General features: G+C 61.8%; 1 protein-coding gene across 4 annotated transcripts in view; it reads left to right on the top strand.

The window, feature by feature from the left end:
• FUBP3 (far upstream element binding protein 3) overlaps positions 1-17,334 on the top strand; it is a 42,060-nt gene extending 24,726 nt beyond the window's left edge. For all 4 annotated transcript variants that reach the window (XM_068156000.1, XM_068156003.1, XM_068156002.1 and 1 more), the window contains 9 exons: positions 1,844-1,948; positions 2,326-2,428; positions 3,079-3,179; positions 4,376-4,517; positions 9,326-9,486; positions 10,547-10,620; positions 11,009-11,085; positions 15,573-15,700; positions 16,665-17,334. In XM_068156000.1, the coding sequence (XP_068012101.1) occupies positions 1,844-1,948; positions 2,326-2,428; positions 3,079-3,179; positions 4,376-4,517; positions 9,326-9,486; positions 10,547-10,620; positions 11,009-11,085; positions 15,573-15,700; positions 16,665-16,673 (900 nt within the window). In that variant the 3' untranslated portion in view covers positions 16,674-17,334. The remainder of the gene's footprint in view (positions 1-1,843; positions 1,949-2,325; positions 2,429-3,078; positions 3,180-4,375; positions 4,518-9,325; positions 9,487-10,546; positions 10,621-11,008; positions 11,086-15,572; positions 15,701-16,664) is intronic.
• Positions 17,335-17,766: the final 432 nt, after the last annotated feature.

Here is a 17,766-nt window from a genome sequence, read left to right as displayed (position 1 = left end):
GCTCCTGCCTGCTCCTCAAAGCAAAGAATAAAGCCCCAGCAGCAGCTGGGGCCTGGGAGCCTGCAGGGCATTAAAGCTGAGCTCTGGCACGTTCCACTTCTCAGCAAGTGCTTCTCATACCTTGCTAAGCACTTAAATGGAGCTTAGCATTCCTGGCTGATAAACCCAGCTCTGTTTCAGAGGGTCTCCCTGCTCAGAAATTGCTGCAGCAGCTGATGGGGCTCAGGGCTGGCAGCTTTGGGTTGTGCTTTCCAAGCCTCTAATTGCAAGAGGGCCTTTAGATGGAGCCTTTGTTTTTCCCCACAAGTCTTCTGCTTGCTGTGGAGATGTGGATGTGCAAAAAGGACTTCAGTGACAGTCTTGTAACTCTTAACCCAGGCATGCTTCAAGGGCTGCTGCTTCTCAGGTGGCTTCTGCCATGCAGGATGTGCTGTTGTCAAATCTTCTGTGCCATGAGCCGTGCCAAGCTGTCCTGGAGGCTGCACAAGGTCTTCTTTGAGATCACTGAGACAGCACTGAAGGAGTTTGGTGGATCCTTGGGCTTGGGATTCTCTGGATGCTGCAGCACTGTTTAACATCCCAACAGAATGGTTTATTGGCCATGGTGGTCTTGGGTTGATGGTTGGACCTGATGATCTGAGAGGTCTTTTCCAGCCTTTGTGATTCTGTGAGATCTCTTTGTTGCCCTTACCTCAGTTCTGGCAGCTCTGAAATGTCTCCAGTTGCTTCCTTCTGTAGAAGGTGCCACAGGGGCATGGCAAATGTGTAAAGAACTCAACCAAAAGGTGCAAGGAGCCAGGTTCCCCAGAGTCCCTCCAGCCTGGAGATGGAGCCAGAATGTCAGAAGCTTGGCTGGCAATAGCCAGAAGCAGAGGCTCTGGGTTTGAAGGGCAGGGTTTCTGTTAAAGGTGGCAGCTGCTGGCTTGTTTCCAGGCTGCACCTTCACTACCTGAGCTATGTGCAAGCTTGTGCATGGCCTTGAGGGCTGCAGGCAGGTAGGAAGAACATTCCTTTGTCTCAGCAAACCTTGTTGGATTGCTTCAGACTCGGCCTTGCCTTCTTTGGGTGCCAGTGAGCTCCCCGCTGCCCACCTGCTTCCTTGGCAGGTGCTCTCTAGCTCTTGGCAGACACCAGCTCTGCTGTGCTACCACAGCTTCTACCTTACTCTGTGGGTTCCAGTTCTGCCCTGTAGGAAAGGGCCTTCAGCAGCTTTAATTTAGAGCCAGCACCAATTCAAGGTGCTCTAAATGCTAAAGGGCCTGGAAGGAATCAGAGAGTGCATCAGGTTGGAAGGGACCCTCAAAGGTCATCTTGTCCAACCCCCCTGCAGTCAGCAGGGACACCTCCAACTAGAGCAGGTTGCTGAGGGCCCCACCAAGTTTGTCCTTGGATGTCTGCAGGGATGAGGCCTCCACCATCTCTGGGCAGCCTGTGCCAGTCTCTCCCCAGCCTCCCTGTGCAGAGCTTCCTCCTGATGCCCAACCTAACTCTGCCCTGCTCCAGCTTCAAGCCACTGCCCCTCATCCTGTCCTCACAGGCCCTTCTCACAGCCCCTGCCCAGCCTGCCTGCAGGTCCCCTTCAGGTGCTGGAGTGCAGCTCTAAGCAGTTGCAGAGAGGAAGCTGGCAGCTGCCAGCCGGGGCAGGTTTGCCAGCCCTGGACGCTGCCAGCAGGAAGAGCTCCCCGGAGCGCCTGGGAGGAGGAACTCCCAGTCGGAGCACTGCTCCCCTGCTGCAGGTGGAGATCACTTGTGGAAGCCTGACCAGGAGGCACCGTTGGGGCCCTACCTCCAAGCTGGCCAGCAGCAGACTCTGAAGCTAACTGTGACTTCTTTCCCCATGTAGCAAGCGAGGGAAATGGTTCTGGAGATCATCCGAGAGAAAGAGCAGGCAGACTTCCGAGGCGTACGCAGTGATTTCAGTGCTAGGATGGGAGGAGGCAGCATAGAGGTATGTTTCCCTTCCCCACTCCTCTGCTAACCTCCCCGTGGGCTGGGCAGTGGGTGGAAGGCAGCAGGCTGTGACCTGGCAGCTGGTTTCTAACTGCATTTTGTGTTCCCTTGCCAGCAGAGCAGAGGAGTTCTCCTGGACTCCCCGCTGGCGCTTCTCTGCTCCTCTCTTTCAGCTGCACCCCTGCGGTGCAGACTTCACTGAGTGGGGAAGGGAATTGGTGGCCACCTGCTTGGTTTGGTCCTGTAGCCTGGAGCTGCCTGAGGCGGCCTGTCCTCGGCTGAGAGCATCTCCCTGGGCCCTCCCAGGACCCTGGGCCCTCCCAGGACCCCGGGCCGGTTCTCCGAGCGTTCACACTGCTTTGCCTTTCCCATCAGGTCTCTGTGCCCAGGTTTGCTGTTGGAATTGTGATAGGAAGAAATGGAGAAATGATCAAAAAGATTCAGAATGATGCTGGAGTTAGGATTCAATTTAAACCAGGTTTGTGTGAGGGTGGAGAGCTCTTCCTGTCCGCTGCTGCGCTTTGGGATGGCTAAAGGGAAGCGGAGCTGAGGCTCCAGCAGCGAGCCGCCCCCGGCAGAAGCTGCCTTGGGTCTCTTTCTGAAAGCTGTTTAAATCTGAGGTGCTGCCTCCTCAGGCACTTGCCTGGTTTTCAGAGAGTGAAACTGCACACAGCAAAGCTGGAAGTGTCTCCACAGTCGTGTCTGCAGTGGTAACTGAGTGGACAAACACCAGAACTGCACCACCCTTCCGTGTTCCTCTGGAAGAATTCTCCTTCAGGACATTAAAGCCTTTGGGGATCAGGAGTTGATTAATTCCAATTAACTTTCTCTGGGTCCTTGGCTGTCTGATCACCTCTCAAAGCTGCCTTTGTCCTCTTAAAGTGATACCAGGCTCTGCTGAGGCTCTTTGGACGATTCAAAGTGTCACCTCTTGAACGTTGTCCCTCTGCGGCGTGGGCTGGGGTCTGCCTCCTTTCAGCCCACAGAAGAGGGGCTGAAGGTGGAGGGAAGGGGGGGGAGCTCCTGGGGTAGCTGTGTGGAAGTGCTGCTAGCAGTGGTGGTGCTGGAAGGAAGCTCTGGGGGGATGTTTGCTGCTTGGAATTGAGGCTCTGGCACCTCTCTCCACAGACGACGGGATCAGCTCGGAGCGAGTGGCACAGGTCATGGGGCTCCCAGATCGGTGTCAGCACGCAGCACACATCATCAGTGAGCTCATCCTCACAGCACAGGTGGGGCCTGGGGCCTGGGGGGAGCCAAGTGCTGCTCACATGGCTCTGAGGCTGCCTGCAGGCGGCTGCCTGGGTGGCTGCCACCGTCTGAAGAGCAGCGTGGCTGCAGCTGCCCTCTGCTAGGCCACACCATGCCCAGGACGTTGCTGCCAGGCTTGGGGCTGGTTGGTTCGTTTCTTTTGAAGTGAGGTGGCCTGGCTGAGCCTGGAGAAGAGCTCCTCTGCTCAGGCTGTGTTTTGAGGCCTCCTTGTAGCTCCATCTTTGCCCCTTGTGCTCACTTGCTGTTTGGAAATGGGGAGCTGGTGGGATGGAGCCCAGCAGTACCAGGACACTGACTCTGCTCAGGAGGCCTGGGGAACACTCTGAGGCAGCAGGGCATGAGCAGTGCTCAGGGAGGCCTCTTCTGCCACTCATGGCCACTAGACCAGAGCACTGGAGGCTGGAGAAGGCCATGAGTGGCAGGAGAAGGCCATGAGGAGCAGGACACCAGCATATGGCATGGCCCAAGGGCAGGGAGCAGCTGTGTGAAGCAGGCAGGCAGGCTCAGGAGGGAGGTTCTGGGTTCCCTCTGGCTGGGGAGGGGTGCAGGTCTTGGCCCACTGCAGAGCAGATACCTGAGCAGGAGATGTGCACCAGGGGTAGGCCTCCATCTCCTCTTGCCCTGGGATCTGGTTTGAAGCTTTGATTTCATTTTTGTTGTGGGGCCTGCCCTGATGGGCTCTGAGTGCCCACAGCCAGCTGGCCAAAGGAGATGTCCTTGGAGTGCCTCTGAGCTTCAGAGCTTCCTCCTGGAGGTCTGGGGAGGTGCAGTTCAGCTGAGTCATTGCAGCAGCGCCTGAAGGGCTTCAGCAGCAGCTCCTGAACTCACTGCCAGGATCTATTGGCTGCTCTCAGGACAGCTCCCATCACACACCAGAGGTCCTTCAGCAGTTGCTGCTGGTTTATTTCAGGAGCTAGAAAGGCTTGCACTGGAAAGCCAGAAGCATCTTCCTGAGTCAGGGCAGCTGTGGCCACCTCCCTTGGCAGCTGCTGGAGGTCCTTCAGAGCCCTCAGAGTGAAGCTGAAGCCCAAGAGCTTCCTTGGTCAATGCCATTGCTTGCAGGGCAGTTTGACCTTGCTTTCTCCTGCTCCTAGTGCTCTGCTGTGGGTGGGGGCCAGCAGCAGAGCCACTGACACACATCTCTTTGCCTCCCAAGGAGCGAGATGGCTTCGGCAGCTTGGCTGTGGCGCGGGGCAGAGGCCGTGGCCGCGGGGACTGGAGCCTCGGAGCCCCTGGGGGCATGCAGGAGATCACCTACACGGTGCCAGCTGACAAGTGTGGCCTTGTCATAGGCAAAGGTGGGTCTGGGGCACCAAATGCTAGGGCCTGCAGTCCTCCCCTCTCAGGATGGTCACAGTCTTGCTGCCTGGCAGCCAGGCTCTGGAGTTGGCTGTGGCTGCAGGGGTTTGGTGGCTGCTGAGTGCAGCAGAGGGAGGAGCTGGGCTGCTCACCTGTGATTGTCCTCTCCAGGCCCTTGCTGGCAGTCTCTGAGAGAGGCTCTTGGTGCAGAGCTGTCAAGGAGAGCTTGTAACAAGCAGCTGGCTGAGAAGAGGCAGGCTCCTTGCTGCAGCCTTTGGGTAGAGAATCTCTGAGGGGACAGGCAGAGCACCCATCCCACCCTGCTGCATTTCCCTCAGTGCCACCTGAGCAAATGGAATCTCTCCCCACGTGCTGACAGCAGCAAGCTGCTTCCAGCCAGCACCCTGAGGTGCTCCTGGAGCAAAAGAAGCAGCAGGGTTGGGCTGTATCCAAGCTTGCCCCTGAGCCTGGCACAGCCAGGCTGCTGCACCTTGGCTGCCCCAGGCCGTGATGGCCCAGGGCTGCCTTAGCTGTTGAGTCTCTGCCTGCTGGGGAGATGGCCAAGGAGTCCTCTGCCCTTGCTCCCAGGAACCAGTACAGCCCAGCACAGCTGTGAAACCTCAGCAGCAGCAGTCTCAGCCTGCCACAGAGCAGGAGCTGCCCATGGGGTGATGCAGAGCCAGGAGCAGAATTGCTCTGTCACCCTGAGCTCCTGGGGTGCCCCTCAGTGCCCTGAGCTGGCAGAGGAGCCCTGCTTCATCCTTGCTGATTGCAGGAGGAATGCTGTGTGCCTTCCCTGCTGCTGGGGTGAGGTGACAGGAGCAGGGGCAGCTCCAGGGGTGGAGGAGGCAGAGCCTGGAGGGCTTTGTGCCAGGTTCTGGTGGCAGTCACTTTGCTGCTGTCCTGCTGGGCACAGGTGAGCTGGAGATGAACCATGCTGGGGCCTCTTGCCCTGTTCCTCCCATGTCTGGCCCCTGGAGCCCCCTGAACTGTAGTGGGTGACAAGGGAGGCAGGAGCAGGACACCAGCAGCCCAGCAGTGCAGCTGCACCGCTCCCAGGTGTCCTTTGCCAGGAGCCTGGCCACACTCCTGCCCTCCTGCTGCAGTCTGCAGCCTGCCCATCACACACAGGCTGCAGAGCCACGGAGCTGGAGCTCGCTGGAGGGTCCAGCTGGGGGAAGGAGGAAGCAAATACAATCAAAGCAAACAAACCTGCAGCCAGAAGTGAGAGCTGGGGGGGGATAAAAACCTAACCCAATGGTACTGAAACTTCATTGCTGTATCCAGTAGCCATCCCTGGTGAGGGAGCAGGAAAGGTCACTTCTTGTTCAGAGAGCAAAGTGGAGCACTGCTGGCTGCAGAGCTCAGGCTGTGCTGGGAAGCTACAGGCAGGGAGCAGAGCTGGAGGGGCTGGCGGGGGAGGGCAGGGCTGGGGGGGCTGCAGGGCAGGCAGGGGGGGCTGCAGGGCTGGCAGGGGGGGGGCTGCAGGGCTGGCGGGGGGGGGCTGCAGGGCAGGCGGGGGGGGGCTGCAGGGCAGGCAGGGGGGGCTGCAGGGCTGGCAGGGGGGCACAGGGCTGGCAGGGGGGGCTGCAGGGCTGGCAGGGGGGGGCACAGGGCAGGCAGGGGGGGCTGCAGGGCTGGCAGGGGGGGGGCTGCAGGGCAGGCAGGGGGGGGGCTGCAGGGCAGGCAGGGGGGGCTGCAGGGCAGGCAGGGGGGGGCACAGGGCTGGCAGGGGGGGCTGCAGGGCTGGCAGGGGGGCTGCAGGGCTGGCAGGGGGGGGCACAGGGCTGGCAGGGGGGGCTGCAGGGCTGGCAGGGGGGGCTGCAGGGCTGGCAGGGGGGGGGCTGCAGGGCAGGCAGGGGGGGGCTGCAGGGCAGGCAGGGGGGGCTGCAGGGCTGGCAGGGGGGGTCCAGGGCAGCTTTCTACCTTTGTTTCCCCAGCAGCCGAAGGCAGAGCCCTGCCCTGCCGGCTCGGGGGCTTTCTGCAGGGGCTAATTGCTGGTTGTGTGGTGATGGGAGCGCTTGCAGCTCTGGAATGCCACCCTGCAATGGCTGTTCTTGCAGTGCCTCTGCTCCCAGCCTATTGCAGCCTTCATTTCTGTCAAGTGAGTGATGGCTGCAGCCTGCCTCTGGGGCCTGGCCCGGGGTGGAGGTGCTGTGCTCTGTGCCCTGATGCGAGACCTGATTGTTATCAGTGCCTCTCCTGCTGCCTGTGGGGCAGGCAGGGGAGGGGGCATGGCAGTGGGGTTCTCTCCACAGTGACCAATTGCAGTCTCTTCTCTCCCCCTTTGCAGTTGCTGAGCAGCTTTCAGCTTAGCTTTTGCCTTCCCCCCTGTGGTTCAGGACTTGGCTGTTGGCCTTGCCTGTGGAGCCTGAGTGGGGGCTCAGAGCACCTGCAGCCTGGGCTCTGAGGTTAGCACCCAGGCAAAGGCTGTCCTGGGTCTGTGTGATGTGGCCAGGAAGCTGCTGCTGTGCCTCCAGCTGCCCCTGAGGGAGGGGGAGAGGGAGCTGTGGAGGTTGCTCAGCTCAGTCTCTGTGTGGGCCAGGGTCTGGAGGCCTTTTCTCCTGGGCAGTGCTGCTCAGCTCGGGAGCCTGAGCCTGTGTCAGCTGCTGAGCCCTGCTGGGCTCCTGCAAATCCCTGCATGGCTTTCCCCTGGGAGGGGTGGGTAGGTGCAGCCTTTCTTCTCTGAAAGGCTGGAGGCAGGGTGGGGATGAGCAGCATAGACTTGTCAAGGGCTCTCTGTGTTTGGTGGTGCTAGGAAACAAACCCCAGCCTCTCTGGGCCCCCTCTGGATTTCCATGATAAACACAGCAGCACTGCCAGCCCCCGTGGCTGGCCTGGCTCTTGTCAGCTCTGCCTTTTAGCAGCTTTGATTAATTGCTTTACAATTTCACATCCAGCTGGGGGGCCACTCTCAGAGCACTCCTGCCCCCCATCAGGTGGAAGAATGGAGCAGGCTGCTGAATGCCTCTGGAGACAGCCACCATGTGCCGAGCAGGTCACCTCATTGTGGGGCACAGAGGACTCCTTCCGGGCAGCCTGCAGCATCCTGGGGCTGCCTCACTTCATTTGCATGCTCTGGAGGCTCGGCCAGGAGGGAGGGAGGGGAGGAGGAAGGGCACCAGGGCCTGGCAGGGGAGGTGGGGAGCTTGCAGCCTCTGGCCGGGCCTGGAGAGCCAGCTGGGTCCTGCAGGAGAGGTCCAGGGGAGGGAGCTTGGGTGGGAGCAGCCCCAGCTCAGTGCTGGGTGGGGAATGACTTGAAGGCTGCCTCCTCCTCCTCACTCCTTTGATGAGGCTGCTTCCAGTCTTAATCCCCTCTTGGACAGAGAGGAACCCAACCTGCAGGCTGTGGCTGCACCTTCAGCCAGCAGAGAGCTGCTGCCAGCCCCTCCCCAGCCCCAGTGCAGTGGCTGAGAGGATCCTCTGCTCCTCCTCACCTCCATCTGTGAGCAGCAGAGCTCCACACAAGCCTGCAGCAGACAAAAGCCTTGCAAGGCAGCAGGGGGGAGGGCAGAGCCCAGCCCAGAGCCCTGCCTTTGGGACTTCATCTTGCCCCTTTCCCATGCTTGACTGCCAGCAAGTGGCCTGGCTTTTGGCTGCACAGCCCAGGCCCTCGTGTCTGCCCAGGGCTGGGACATGCTCAGCTTTTGTTGAAGCCACCCTCAGAAATTCATTTAGGAGTTAATTGCCCTTTGGCAGCTCTGCCTCCTCCTCCCTTCCCCGGGAAGGCTTTAACATGGTAAAGAGGTCACGAGTCCAGCACAAAGAGACCAACAAGTGTCTGCCACAGCCCCAGCTTGTCCTGGAGCTGAGCTGGCTGCATAGAGATGGAAATGGCAGCAGGCTGGAGGAGCTCTGCCTGTGGATGCTCCTGCTCAAGCCCAGACCAGACTCCCTGCTTAGCTTCCTCCCCTGTGCTCCTGGCTGCTCTTTCTTCCTTGCTTTGTGATCTCCCAGTCGTAAAACCTCCCTCCTAGCCCCAGCCCTGGACTTCTGCAGTGGAGTGGAGCTGCTCTGGAAGTTGTGTGAGCTCCCAGCAGAAGAATTGAGGCTTTGTAGCCCTGGCTGAGGCCTTTGTTAGGCAAATTTCATTAAGAGACCTCGGACCTGGCAGGTCTGGAGGAAATCAGATCTGCTGTGCTGGCCCTGCTGGCAGCACTGCTCTGCTGTGCTCTGCTCTGGCCAGATGGCAAACTGGCCAGGAATGGCCACTGCCTGCCCAGCTGCCTGGGACAGCAGGAGAAGGCCTGGAGTGCTGCACTGCTGCAGCCCTGGGCAGGGCTGGCTGGGCTGGGCTGGGCTGAGTGGAGGCTCCCCTGAGCTCTCAGACAGCAGATGGGGCTGGGAAAGCTTTGGCTTTGAGCTCCAAGGTGTGTGCTGGTGCTGTCCCAGTGGGCTGAACCTCTGGTGGGGGGGTGGGGACAGCCTCAAGGAAAGGGGGGAGGGGGAAGGGCAGGAAGTGACTTTGTGGCCTGGAGGGCTGTGAAGAGCTCTGAACCCCCCAGGACTCAGATCTGTGGCAGGAAGGTCTCAGCTGTGCTGCACCCTGCTGGGAGCCCACACAGGGACTCTCTGTGCCCCCAGCCCCCCTGCAGCAGCTCCCAGCTTCAGCTCCTGCTGTTGGGGGCTGCTTGAAGCAGCAGCAGGAGCTGAGGTGCTGTGTGGGTCCTGAGGCTCATGCCCTCCTCACCTCCTCCCTCCAGGCACAGCCAGGGCAGCTGAAGCTGCATCCCATGCCCACAGCCTGCCTTGGGGAGGGCTGTGTGGAAGGAGGTGCTGCAAAGCCTTCCCTTCTGCTTCTCTGCAGGGGGTGAGAACATCAAGAGCATCAACCAGCAGTCAGGAGCCCACGTGGAGCTGCAGAGGAATCCTCCTCCCAACACAGACCCTGGGCTTCGAATATTCACCATCAGAGGCATTCCCCAGCAGATTGAGCTTGCCAGGCACCTCATAGATGAGAAAGTTGGTGTAAGTTCCACCCCTGCTGCTCTTGGGCTCTCTCTCAGGTGTGGTGTCTCCACCCTTTCAGGTAGATGTGGGCCTGGCACAGAGGCTGGCACAGAGCAGACACACTCAGTACCCAGCTGGCTGTGGGCAGCTGCCTGCAGCTTTGGTGGCCCTGCAGCAGCCTCCTCACCAGGGTCTGCTGGGACAGGCTGAGAGGGAATGGAGTGAAGCTGGGGGAGGGCAGATTCAGACTGGGGACTGGGAGGAGATTCTTGGCAGGGGGGTGGGGAGGGCCTGGCACAGGCTGCCCAGGGAGGCTGTGGCTGTCCCCTGCCTGGAGCTGTGCAGGGCCAGGCTGGGTGAGGCCTGGAGCAGCCTGGGCTGGTGGGAGGGGTCCCTGCCCATGGCAGGGGGTTGGGACTGGGTGATCCTCAAGGTCCTTTCCAGCCCAACCCATTGACTGATGCTGTGCTTTGGAGGCTGCTCTGGTCCCAGAAGGCTCTGACTGCTGATGTGAGGGTAGTGAGCAGCAGTAGTGAGGCATGAGAAGGCCATCAGAGGAGGTGCTGTGAGGACAACAATGCCACTGGCTGAGGGTGACCCAGCCCTGGCATCACCACCCTGGGGGCAGCACTCAGCTCCTTGCTGCAGTCCAGCCAGGCTGCCTTTTGCCTTCCAGTCAGTGCAGTGCTGTGCTGCTGGGGCTTGGCAGTGCCAGGCTGGAGCACTGCTGGGCAAACAGAGAACCCTGACCTGGGGCAGGGGGGAGCTGAAAAGCAACCTCTGTGCTGCAGGGCTTGAGGGGAGAAGGCTTGGCCCCACCCTCAGGATCCAGGCTGCTCCCAGGGAAGCCTCCAGCTGTGCCCCAGGCCTGTTAGCCTCTCTGGGGCTGCCCAGAGCTGCCTTGGAAGCTGAGCTGCTGCAGTGTGCTGCCAGCCCTGAGGACTTCAGCTCAGTCACTCCTTCCAGGGGCTGGGGTTCACTCCTCTAAGGCTCTCTTCTCCCCTTTCTCACTGCTCACACTGGCTGCCTCCACCCTGTCTTTAGAGCTGACCTGAAGTGTTTGTGGGTTCTGTGGCAGGGTCCCAGCATGGGTGGACCTGGAGGATTTGGTCAGAGTCCATTCAGCCAAGCACCTGCCACACCTCATCAAAAGTAAGCTGCTCTGGGGGGTGCTGGGAGGGCAATGGGAGAGGGGTGGAGGGCCCTGGGGAGGTGGTGGTTCAGTGGAGCCTTTTAAAGAGGAAGCATTTGGAAGCCAGGGGCAAGCTGAATCCTTCCAGCCTGACCACAGGAAGGGTTTGGGCTCTGAAGTTGTAAAGCAGGCAGCAGTTGGCAGCTCCAGGATCCCAGGGCAGGGAGTGTGGGGGGGAGCCTGAGCTGCACACAGTGCTGGGCTGCCCCCCAGCCCAGCCCAAGCACTCCCAGCTGCTGTCCCCCACGCTCAGCTCCTTGCTCAGCAGCTGCAGCTGGGCTCCTCTGGCCCCCTCCTGCCCCCAGGCTGCTGTTCCTGCTCCAACCTCTGCCCTCTCGCCCTCTGCAGCGGTCCCCAGGCCTTCATGCCCCAGGGCTGGGGCAGCACCTACCAGACGTGGCAGCAGCCTGCACAGCAAGTCCCAGGTAGGTGAGGGGAGGGTTGGAGTTGCCTTTGCTGCCTCCTTCATGCCTGCAGAGCACAGCTCCACCCCAGGAGTGCACAGCAGCTTCCTCAGCTCCCTGGGGCAGGGAGTGGAATCCTCCCCCAGGGCACTGGACAGCTGCCCAGGGGGCTGGGCCAGCTCCTTCCAGCTCCTCCACCACCACCTGGGAAGGTTGCACCCCTGGGCTGCCCCCCAGCCTGGCATCCTGTGGTGTTGGAGCTCAGCAGAAGCTGGCTGAAGCATGGAGGCTGTGGGAAGCTGGGCTGCTGCTTGTGCTCCTTGCTGCCTGCTGCTGCTCCCTGTGTGCAAACCTGCTCCTTGCTTCCCCTTCCCTAGCAAAAGCAGCTCTGCCTCGGGCTGCCCCCTGCCAGGTGCTCCAGGAGAGCACTTGCCAAGCCCAGCCATGGCTGGGGGGAGCCCTCCCAGCCCTTTGTTCTTCTTTCCACTTGGAAGTGTCCCTTCTGAGCTCCTCTCACTGCTCAGCTCCCAGTCTGACTGGGAAAGGAGCTGCAGCACAGGGAGGGAAGGCTGCAGGGCTGCTCCCCTCTCATCCACACTGCCTGGAGCAGGGTCCCTGTGTCTGCTTTTGGGGGCTGATCAGAGCTGCTCACAGTGCCAGGAGTGAGGCCAACAGGGTAACCAGCTCTGAAATAGTGATAAACCAGCCCAGAGACAGAGCAGGAGGGCAGAGCTGGGCCCAGATCAGCCCAGAGACAGAGCAGGAGGGCAGAGCTGCACCCAGATCAGCCCAGAGACAGAGCAGGAGGGCAGAGCTGCACCCAGATCAGCCCAGGGACAGAGCAGGAGGGCAGAGCTGCACCCAGATCAGCCCAGAGACAGAGCAGGAGGGCAGAGCTGCACCCAGATCAGCCCAGAGACAGAGCAGGAGGGCAGAGCTGGGCCCAGATCAGCCCAGGGACAGAGCAGGAGGGCAGAGCTGGGCCCAGATCAGCCCAGAGACAGAGCAAGAGGGCAGAGCTGGGCCCAGATCAGCCCAGAGACAGAGCAGGAGGGCAGAGCTGGGCCCAGATCAGCCCAGAGACAGAGCAGGAGGGCAGAGCTGGGCCCAGATCAGCCCTGCTGCTGCTGGGCTTCCAGCTGCCAGCACTGAGTCTGGAAGTGGAAGCACTGGAGGGCCTCTGCCCTCTGGGGGTGTCACTCCTTGCCCTCTGGGGGTGTCAGCCCCTGCCCTCTGGGGGGTGTCAGCCCCTGCCCTCTGGGGGTGTCAGCCCCTGCCCTCTGGGGGTGTCAGCCCCTGCCCTCTGGGGGTGTCACATTGGTCTCTTCTCCCTACTCTCAGGTGATAGGAGAGGCAGTGGCCTGGGGTGGTGCCAGGGGAGGCTTAGGTTGGAGATGAGGAACAATTTCTTTGCTGCAGGAGTGGTCAGGGCCTGGCAGAGGCTGCCCAGGGAGCCCTGGAGGTGTTTCTGAAGCCTGTGGCCATGGCACCTGGGGCCATGGCTTGGTGCCCATGCTGGGGTTGGGCTGAGGGTTGGCCTGGATGATCTTGGGGGTCTCTTCCAACCCAGCCCCTTCTGTGGCTCTCTGAGCAGAGTGGAGCCCAGAGAGGCCAGGAGCAGCTCCCCAAGGTGTGTGAGGCTCCCTGGGGCAGTGCCTGCTCTGGCTCTTGGAGCTCCCTTTGCACCCAGTCCCATGCAGGATGTTTCCCAGGCAGGATGCTTCCCCTGCATGCTGCAGCCTGGTTGTTCCCAGCTCTGCTGTCACAGAGCTGCCTGAGTCCTGCTCCCAGCAGTCAGCCCTCCTAGGGCCAGAGAGTGCCCTCCTGGAGGGGAGGAGTGGCAGCCCCCCACCCCCTACACATGTCTTGGGGTTTTAATGACTTCCCCATCTCAAAGAGATGAACTGCTGGGGAAACATTTTGCTGTGCAGTGCATTTAGCTGTGTGTCCTTTCAGCCTGCTGTGCACTGTAATGCTCCCAGAAGAAAAGGCTTTGAGGGAGGCCCTTTGTTGGCATTAGCAGGTGGACAGTTGAGGCAGCCTTGACCTCTGCCAGCAAAGGTCCTGACTTGGAGCGTTGGTCAAAGTCTTTTAACCCTCTGCTGTGCCCCTGGACAGGACACTGCTGCCCTGGCCCCTCCACCCCTTGCACTGCATTATTCCCCCCCTCCATCCCCCCAGGCTGGGCTGTGGGGCTGGGAAGAGCCTGCTTTGAGTGATGGGAGAAGGAGCAGGGAGTGTGGGCTGGAGCTCTGCAGGTTCCACCTCAACCTGAGGAGAAACTTCCTTGCTGGAGCCCTGGAGCCTTCCAGGCAGCTGAGCCCTGCAGCAGGCTGCCCAGAGGGGCTGTGGAGTCTCCTCCTCTGGAGAGCTTCCAGCCCCACCTGGATGTGTTCCTCCTGTGCCCTGCTCTGCCAGGGGGCTTGGACTGGGTGATCTCTGGAGGTCCCTTCCAAAGCCTAACATTCTGTGCTGCTCCTCCACAGGTCTGCTCCCCAGCCCCCTGTCCCTGCCAGTGGTGGCTCCTGCTCCCTCTGCCCACCTCCCTCTCTGCAGTGCTTTTGCCACTGTGGTTTCTGTGCTTTGTGACCTTGGCTGTGGCCAAGGCAGGTGTGGACATCCCAGCTCTGCACCCAGCAGGCTTGGACTCCCCCCTGCACCAGCACTTGGCTGTGCTGGAGTGGAGGTGTCTGAGTGCCTCCAAAAAGGGGAGCTGTGAGAGGTGGAGGCCACAGGAGTGGGCTCTGAGGTTAGTTGTGCAAGACTCTCTTTGTCTTCAGGCCTGCTTGCCAGGCTTCACCCTGAGCTTCAGGGAGCTCAGCAATGTTCTCTTGGCCCCCCAGAGCCAGCTGTGCTCACAGCAGTCAGCTTGAGGCTGCTGCTGCTCTCCTGCAGGTTGTAGATGTTGGGTTTCACCAGCCCCACTGAACCCTGCTGCGGTGTGGGAGGCTGCAGAGTGTCCCCCAGAGCCAGCAGGGTGCTGTGGAAGCCTCTCTGGGTGATGTGTGGAGCTGGCAGTGCTCTGGGCACGGGGGGCAGTGCTCTGGGCACGGGGGGGGGCCGTGCTGCTGGGGCAGGGGGGGGCCGTGCTCTGGGCAGGGGGGGGGCCGTGCTCTGGGCACGGGGGGGGGCCGTGCTCTGGGCAGGGGGGGCCGTGCTCTGGGCAGGGGGGCAGTGCTCTGGGCACGGGGGGCAGTGCTCTGGGCCACGGGGGGGCCGTGCTCTGGGCACGGGGGGCAGTGCTCTGGGCACAGGGGGCAGTGCTCTGGGCACAGGGGGGCAGTGCTCTGGGCACAGGGGGGCAGTGCTCTGGGCAGGGGGGGCAGTGCTCTGGCAGGGGGGGGCCGTGCTCTGGGCACGGGGGGGGCCGTGCTCTGGGCACGGGGGGCAGTGCTCTGGGCACGGGGGGCAGTGCTCTGGGCACGGGGGGGCAGTGCTCTCTGGGCCACAGGGGGGCAGTGCTCTGGGCACAGGGGGCAGTGCTCTGGGCACAGGGGGGCAGTGCTCTGGGCACAGGGGGGGGCAGTGCTCTGGGCACAGGGGGGCAGTGCTCTGGGCACAGGGGGCAGTGCTCTGGGCAGAGGGGGGCAATGCTCTGGGCACAGGGGGGCAGTGCTCTGGGCACAGGGGGCAGTGCTCTGGGCAGAGGGGGGCAATGCTCTGGGCACAGGGGGCAGTGCTCTGGGCACAGGGGGGGCAGTGCTCTGGGCACGGGGGGAGCAGTGCTCTGGGCACAGGGGGCAGTGCTCTGGGCACAGGGGGCAGTGCTCTGGGCAGAGGGGGGGGGCAATGCTCTGGGCACGGGGGGCAGTGCTCTGGGCACAGGGGTGGGCAGTGCTCTGGGCACGGGGGGCAGTGCTCTGGGCACAGGGGGGCAGTGCTCTGGGCACAGGGGGGGCAGTGCTCTGGGCACGGGGGGGCAGTGCTCTGGGCACAGGGGGGCAGTGCTCTGGGCACGGGGGGGCAGTGCTCTGGGCACGGGGGGCAGTGCTCTGGGCACAGGGGGGCAGTGCTCTGGGCAGAGGGGGGCAATGCTCTGGGCACAGGGGGCAGTGCTCTGGGCACAGGGGGGCAGTGCTCTGGGCAACAGGGTGGCAGTGCTCTGGGCAGAGGGGGGGCAATGCTCTGGGCACAGGGGGCAGTGCTCTGGGCACGGGGGGCAGTGCTCTGGGCACGGGGGGCAGTGCTCTGGGCACGGGGGGGCCAGTGCTCTGGGCACAGGGGGCAGTGCTCTGGGCACAGGGGGCTGTGCTGAGGGCTTTGCAGCCCCTGGCAGTTTGGGCACTGCTGTCCCCCAGCACCTTCTGGCTGCTCTCAGCTCGCTGCTTGCAAGCCTGCTCAGAGCCTGTCCGGAGCACGCAGCAGAGGCAGGGTCCCCCTCTGAGCTGTCCTGCAGCTGTGGGAAGGGGGGCTGGCTCCTCTCTCAGCTGCACAACCAGCAGGTCCTAAGCCTGGGCTTGGTGTCACCTCCCTGCTGACCTCTCCCTTCTCCCCCTCTCCTGCTGCAGGTCACGCTGCCAGCGCTGCTTCCCAGGCCAGTTCCCAGCCCGACTACACCATGGCCTGGGCAGAGTACTACAGACAGCAGGCTGCCTACTATGGGCAGACCCTGGGGCAGGCTCAGGCCCACAGCCAGGTCTGTATCCCTGCTCCCTGCCCCTCTGCACCTTCCCTTGGGAATCTGGGTACGTTGGCACTGTCCTGGGCCTGCCTGGGCTTGAGGGTGGTGAAGCAGAGAGCTGCTGTGCCTGGGGCAGAGATCACCAGGGGGCTTTGCCTTCACCTCAGAGCCTTACTGCTCTGCACAGGGCTTTTGAGTGGGTCTGGGAGGTTGGTTGCTCATAGCCCCCAGGCTGGTTGTGGGGGTTCAAGTAGCAGGAGTGCTGGAGCCAGGCTGCTGAGGTGGCACAGCCCTGGCACAGCCCTGGCACAGCCCTGGCACATGGGGCAGCCTGGGGCCACGCTGGCCAGCTTTGCCTTTGCTCTTGTGAGCTCAGTGCTGGACAGGAGCTGTGCCCCTGCCATGGGGAGGGAGCAGCCTGTCCCCAAAGGCAGCAGAAAGCTGCTGGAGCAGAAGTGGGAGTGCAGAGCTACCAGGGGAGATCCAACCTCACCTGGCACTCGGACCGCTGAGGGGGATTTATCCTGCTGATGCCTGCAGGGCTCTCCCTGCTGCTGGGTGCTCAGGTCCTCAGTCCCTGGCAGCAGTAGGTGCAGAGCAGATGCTGGACCTGGGTGGGGTCGGGCTAGGTGCTGGGAGCAGGGCTGTGTGGCTGCAGGGGGGTGAGAGGAGCCAGCAGCATCCTCGGGCAGCTGCAGCCTCCCTGCTGCCGAGGTCGAGCCCGGCGCTGGCCGCGGGCGCTGCCCGAGCCGTGACCTGCGAGCAGGGGATGAGAGGGAGTCCTCTGCAGCCCTGCCTGCCAGCCTGGCCCCTCTGCAGAAGAGGGACTGCGTGTGGGGAGCGGCAGGAGCTGCTGGCAGGCCAGCTCAGGGTGCCAGGGTGAGCCCTCCCCCGGAGCATCCTCGGAGGTGGAGCTGGGGCCGGAGGAGAGGCAGCGCTGGGACCCCCGCCGCAACTTCTGCCTCTTTCCCTTCTCCAGGAGCAGTAGAACAAGACCCTCGTGGCCATTTCTTTGGGTTGTTTTGGTTTTATTTTGGTTTTGTTTTCCCTTGGAATCATCATGGAAGAGAAAGGAGAGAGACCAGCAGCTGCTGCTGTGCCAGAGGCTCCTGGACCCGGCTGGGCGGCGCTCGGCTGCAGGCTTCCTCTCCCCCCCTCCTTTGCCGGCGAAACACTACCCCGAGGAGCGACCCCCCACCCACCTCTGCTGGGGGGCAGGCAGTGGCCTCCCCCTCTGCTGGACACGTTGGGCATTTTGCTTTCCCAATTTGGTTCAAAAGAAACAACCAAGCCCAAACTTTCCAAACCCCTCCCAGGATCCTTTCCTTCGGCTGATTGATTTTGTTGGGGGTTGGAAACGAAAGCAGGGAAATGGTTTTGGTTCTGCCCAGGCAGCAAAAGGCAGCCCCAGGGCTGTGGCATGGCAGCTCCTGGCCTTTGGGAGCTCTTCCTTTGCTTCCTCTCTCTTTTTTCTCCCCCCCCCCCACTCTGTCCTGTCTGGTTGGGGGTTTGGGGGGTTTTTATCCTTTTGATGTTTGGGGCTCCTCTTCCCTTCAGTCTTCCCTGTGCCAACAGAAAGAGGCTTGGAAAGGCTCAGGGGGGTAGGTAACAAACCTTAACCTTAAATAGGTGGGGAGGGGTAAATAAAAAGAGGTGGGGGGGAGGGAAAGAGGAGGGGGGGGAGGGAAAAAAAAAAGGTGAAAGGGTGGGGGGGGAAGAGGAGGGAGGGGGGGGAAAAAAAGGGAAAGGGGAGGGGGGAAGAGGAGAGGGGGGGAAAAAAAGGGGGTGGGTAGGGGGAAGGGGGGCAAAAAGAGGAGTGGGGGGGGGGAAAGGGGGAAAAATCCAGGATAAAAAGCAAAAAGAGGGAGGAAAAAAAAAACGAAGGGGGGGAAAAGGAGGAAAAACACCAAGGGGGGGAAAATAGGGGGAGAAAAAGGAGAGGGGAAACAGGAGGGGGAAAGAAAATAGGAGGGGGAGGGGGAAAAATGGGGGGTGGGGGAAGAGGGAGGGAAATAGGAGAAAAACAGAAGGGGAAAAATAGGAGGGGGAAAAAAAAAGTGAGGGAAAAAGGGGGGGGTGGG

Source organism: Melanerpes formicivorus, unplaced genomic scaffold (genome assembly GCF_026170545.1).
Source record: "Melanerpes formicivorus ecotype bairdi unplaced genomic scaffold, bMelFor1.0.p_v2 SCAF_33, whole genome shotgun sequence".
NCBI classification, from domain to species: Eukaryota; Metazoa; Chordata; class Aves; order Piciformes; family Picidae; genus Melanerpes; species Melanerpes formicivorus.
Note: the sequence above shows the minus strand (reverse complement) of the source record. Positions and strands in the feature narration are given on the sequence as shown.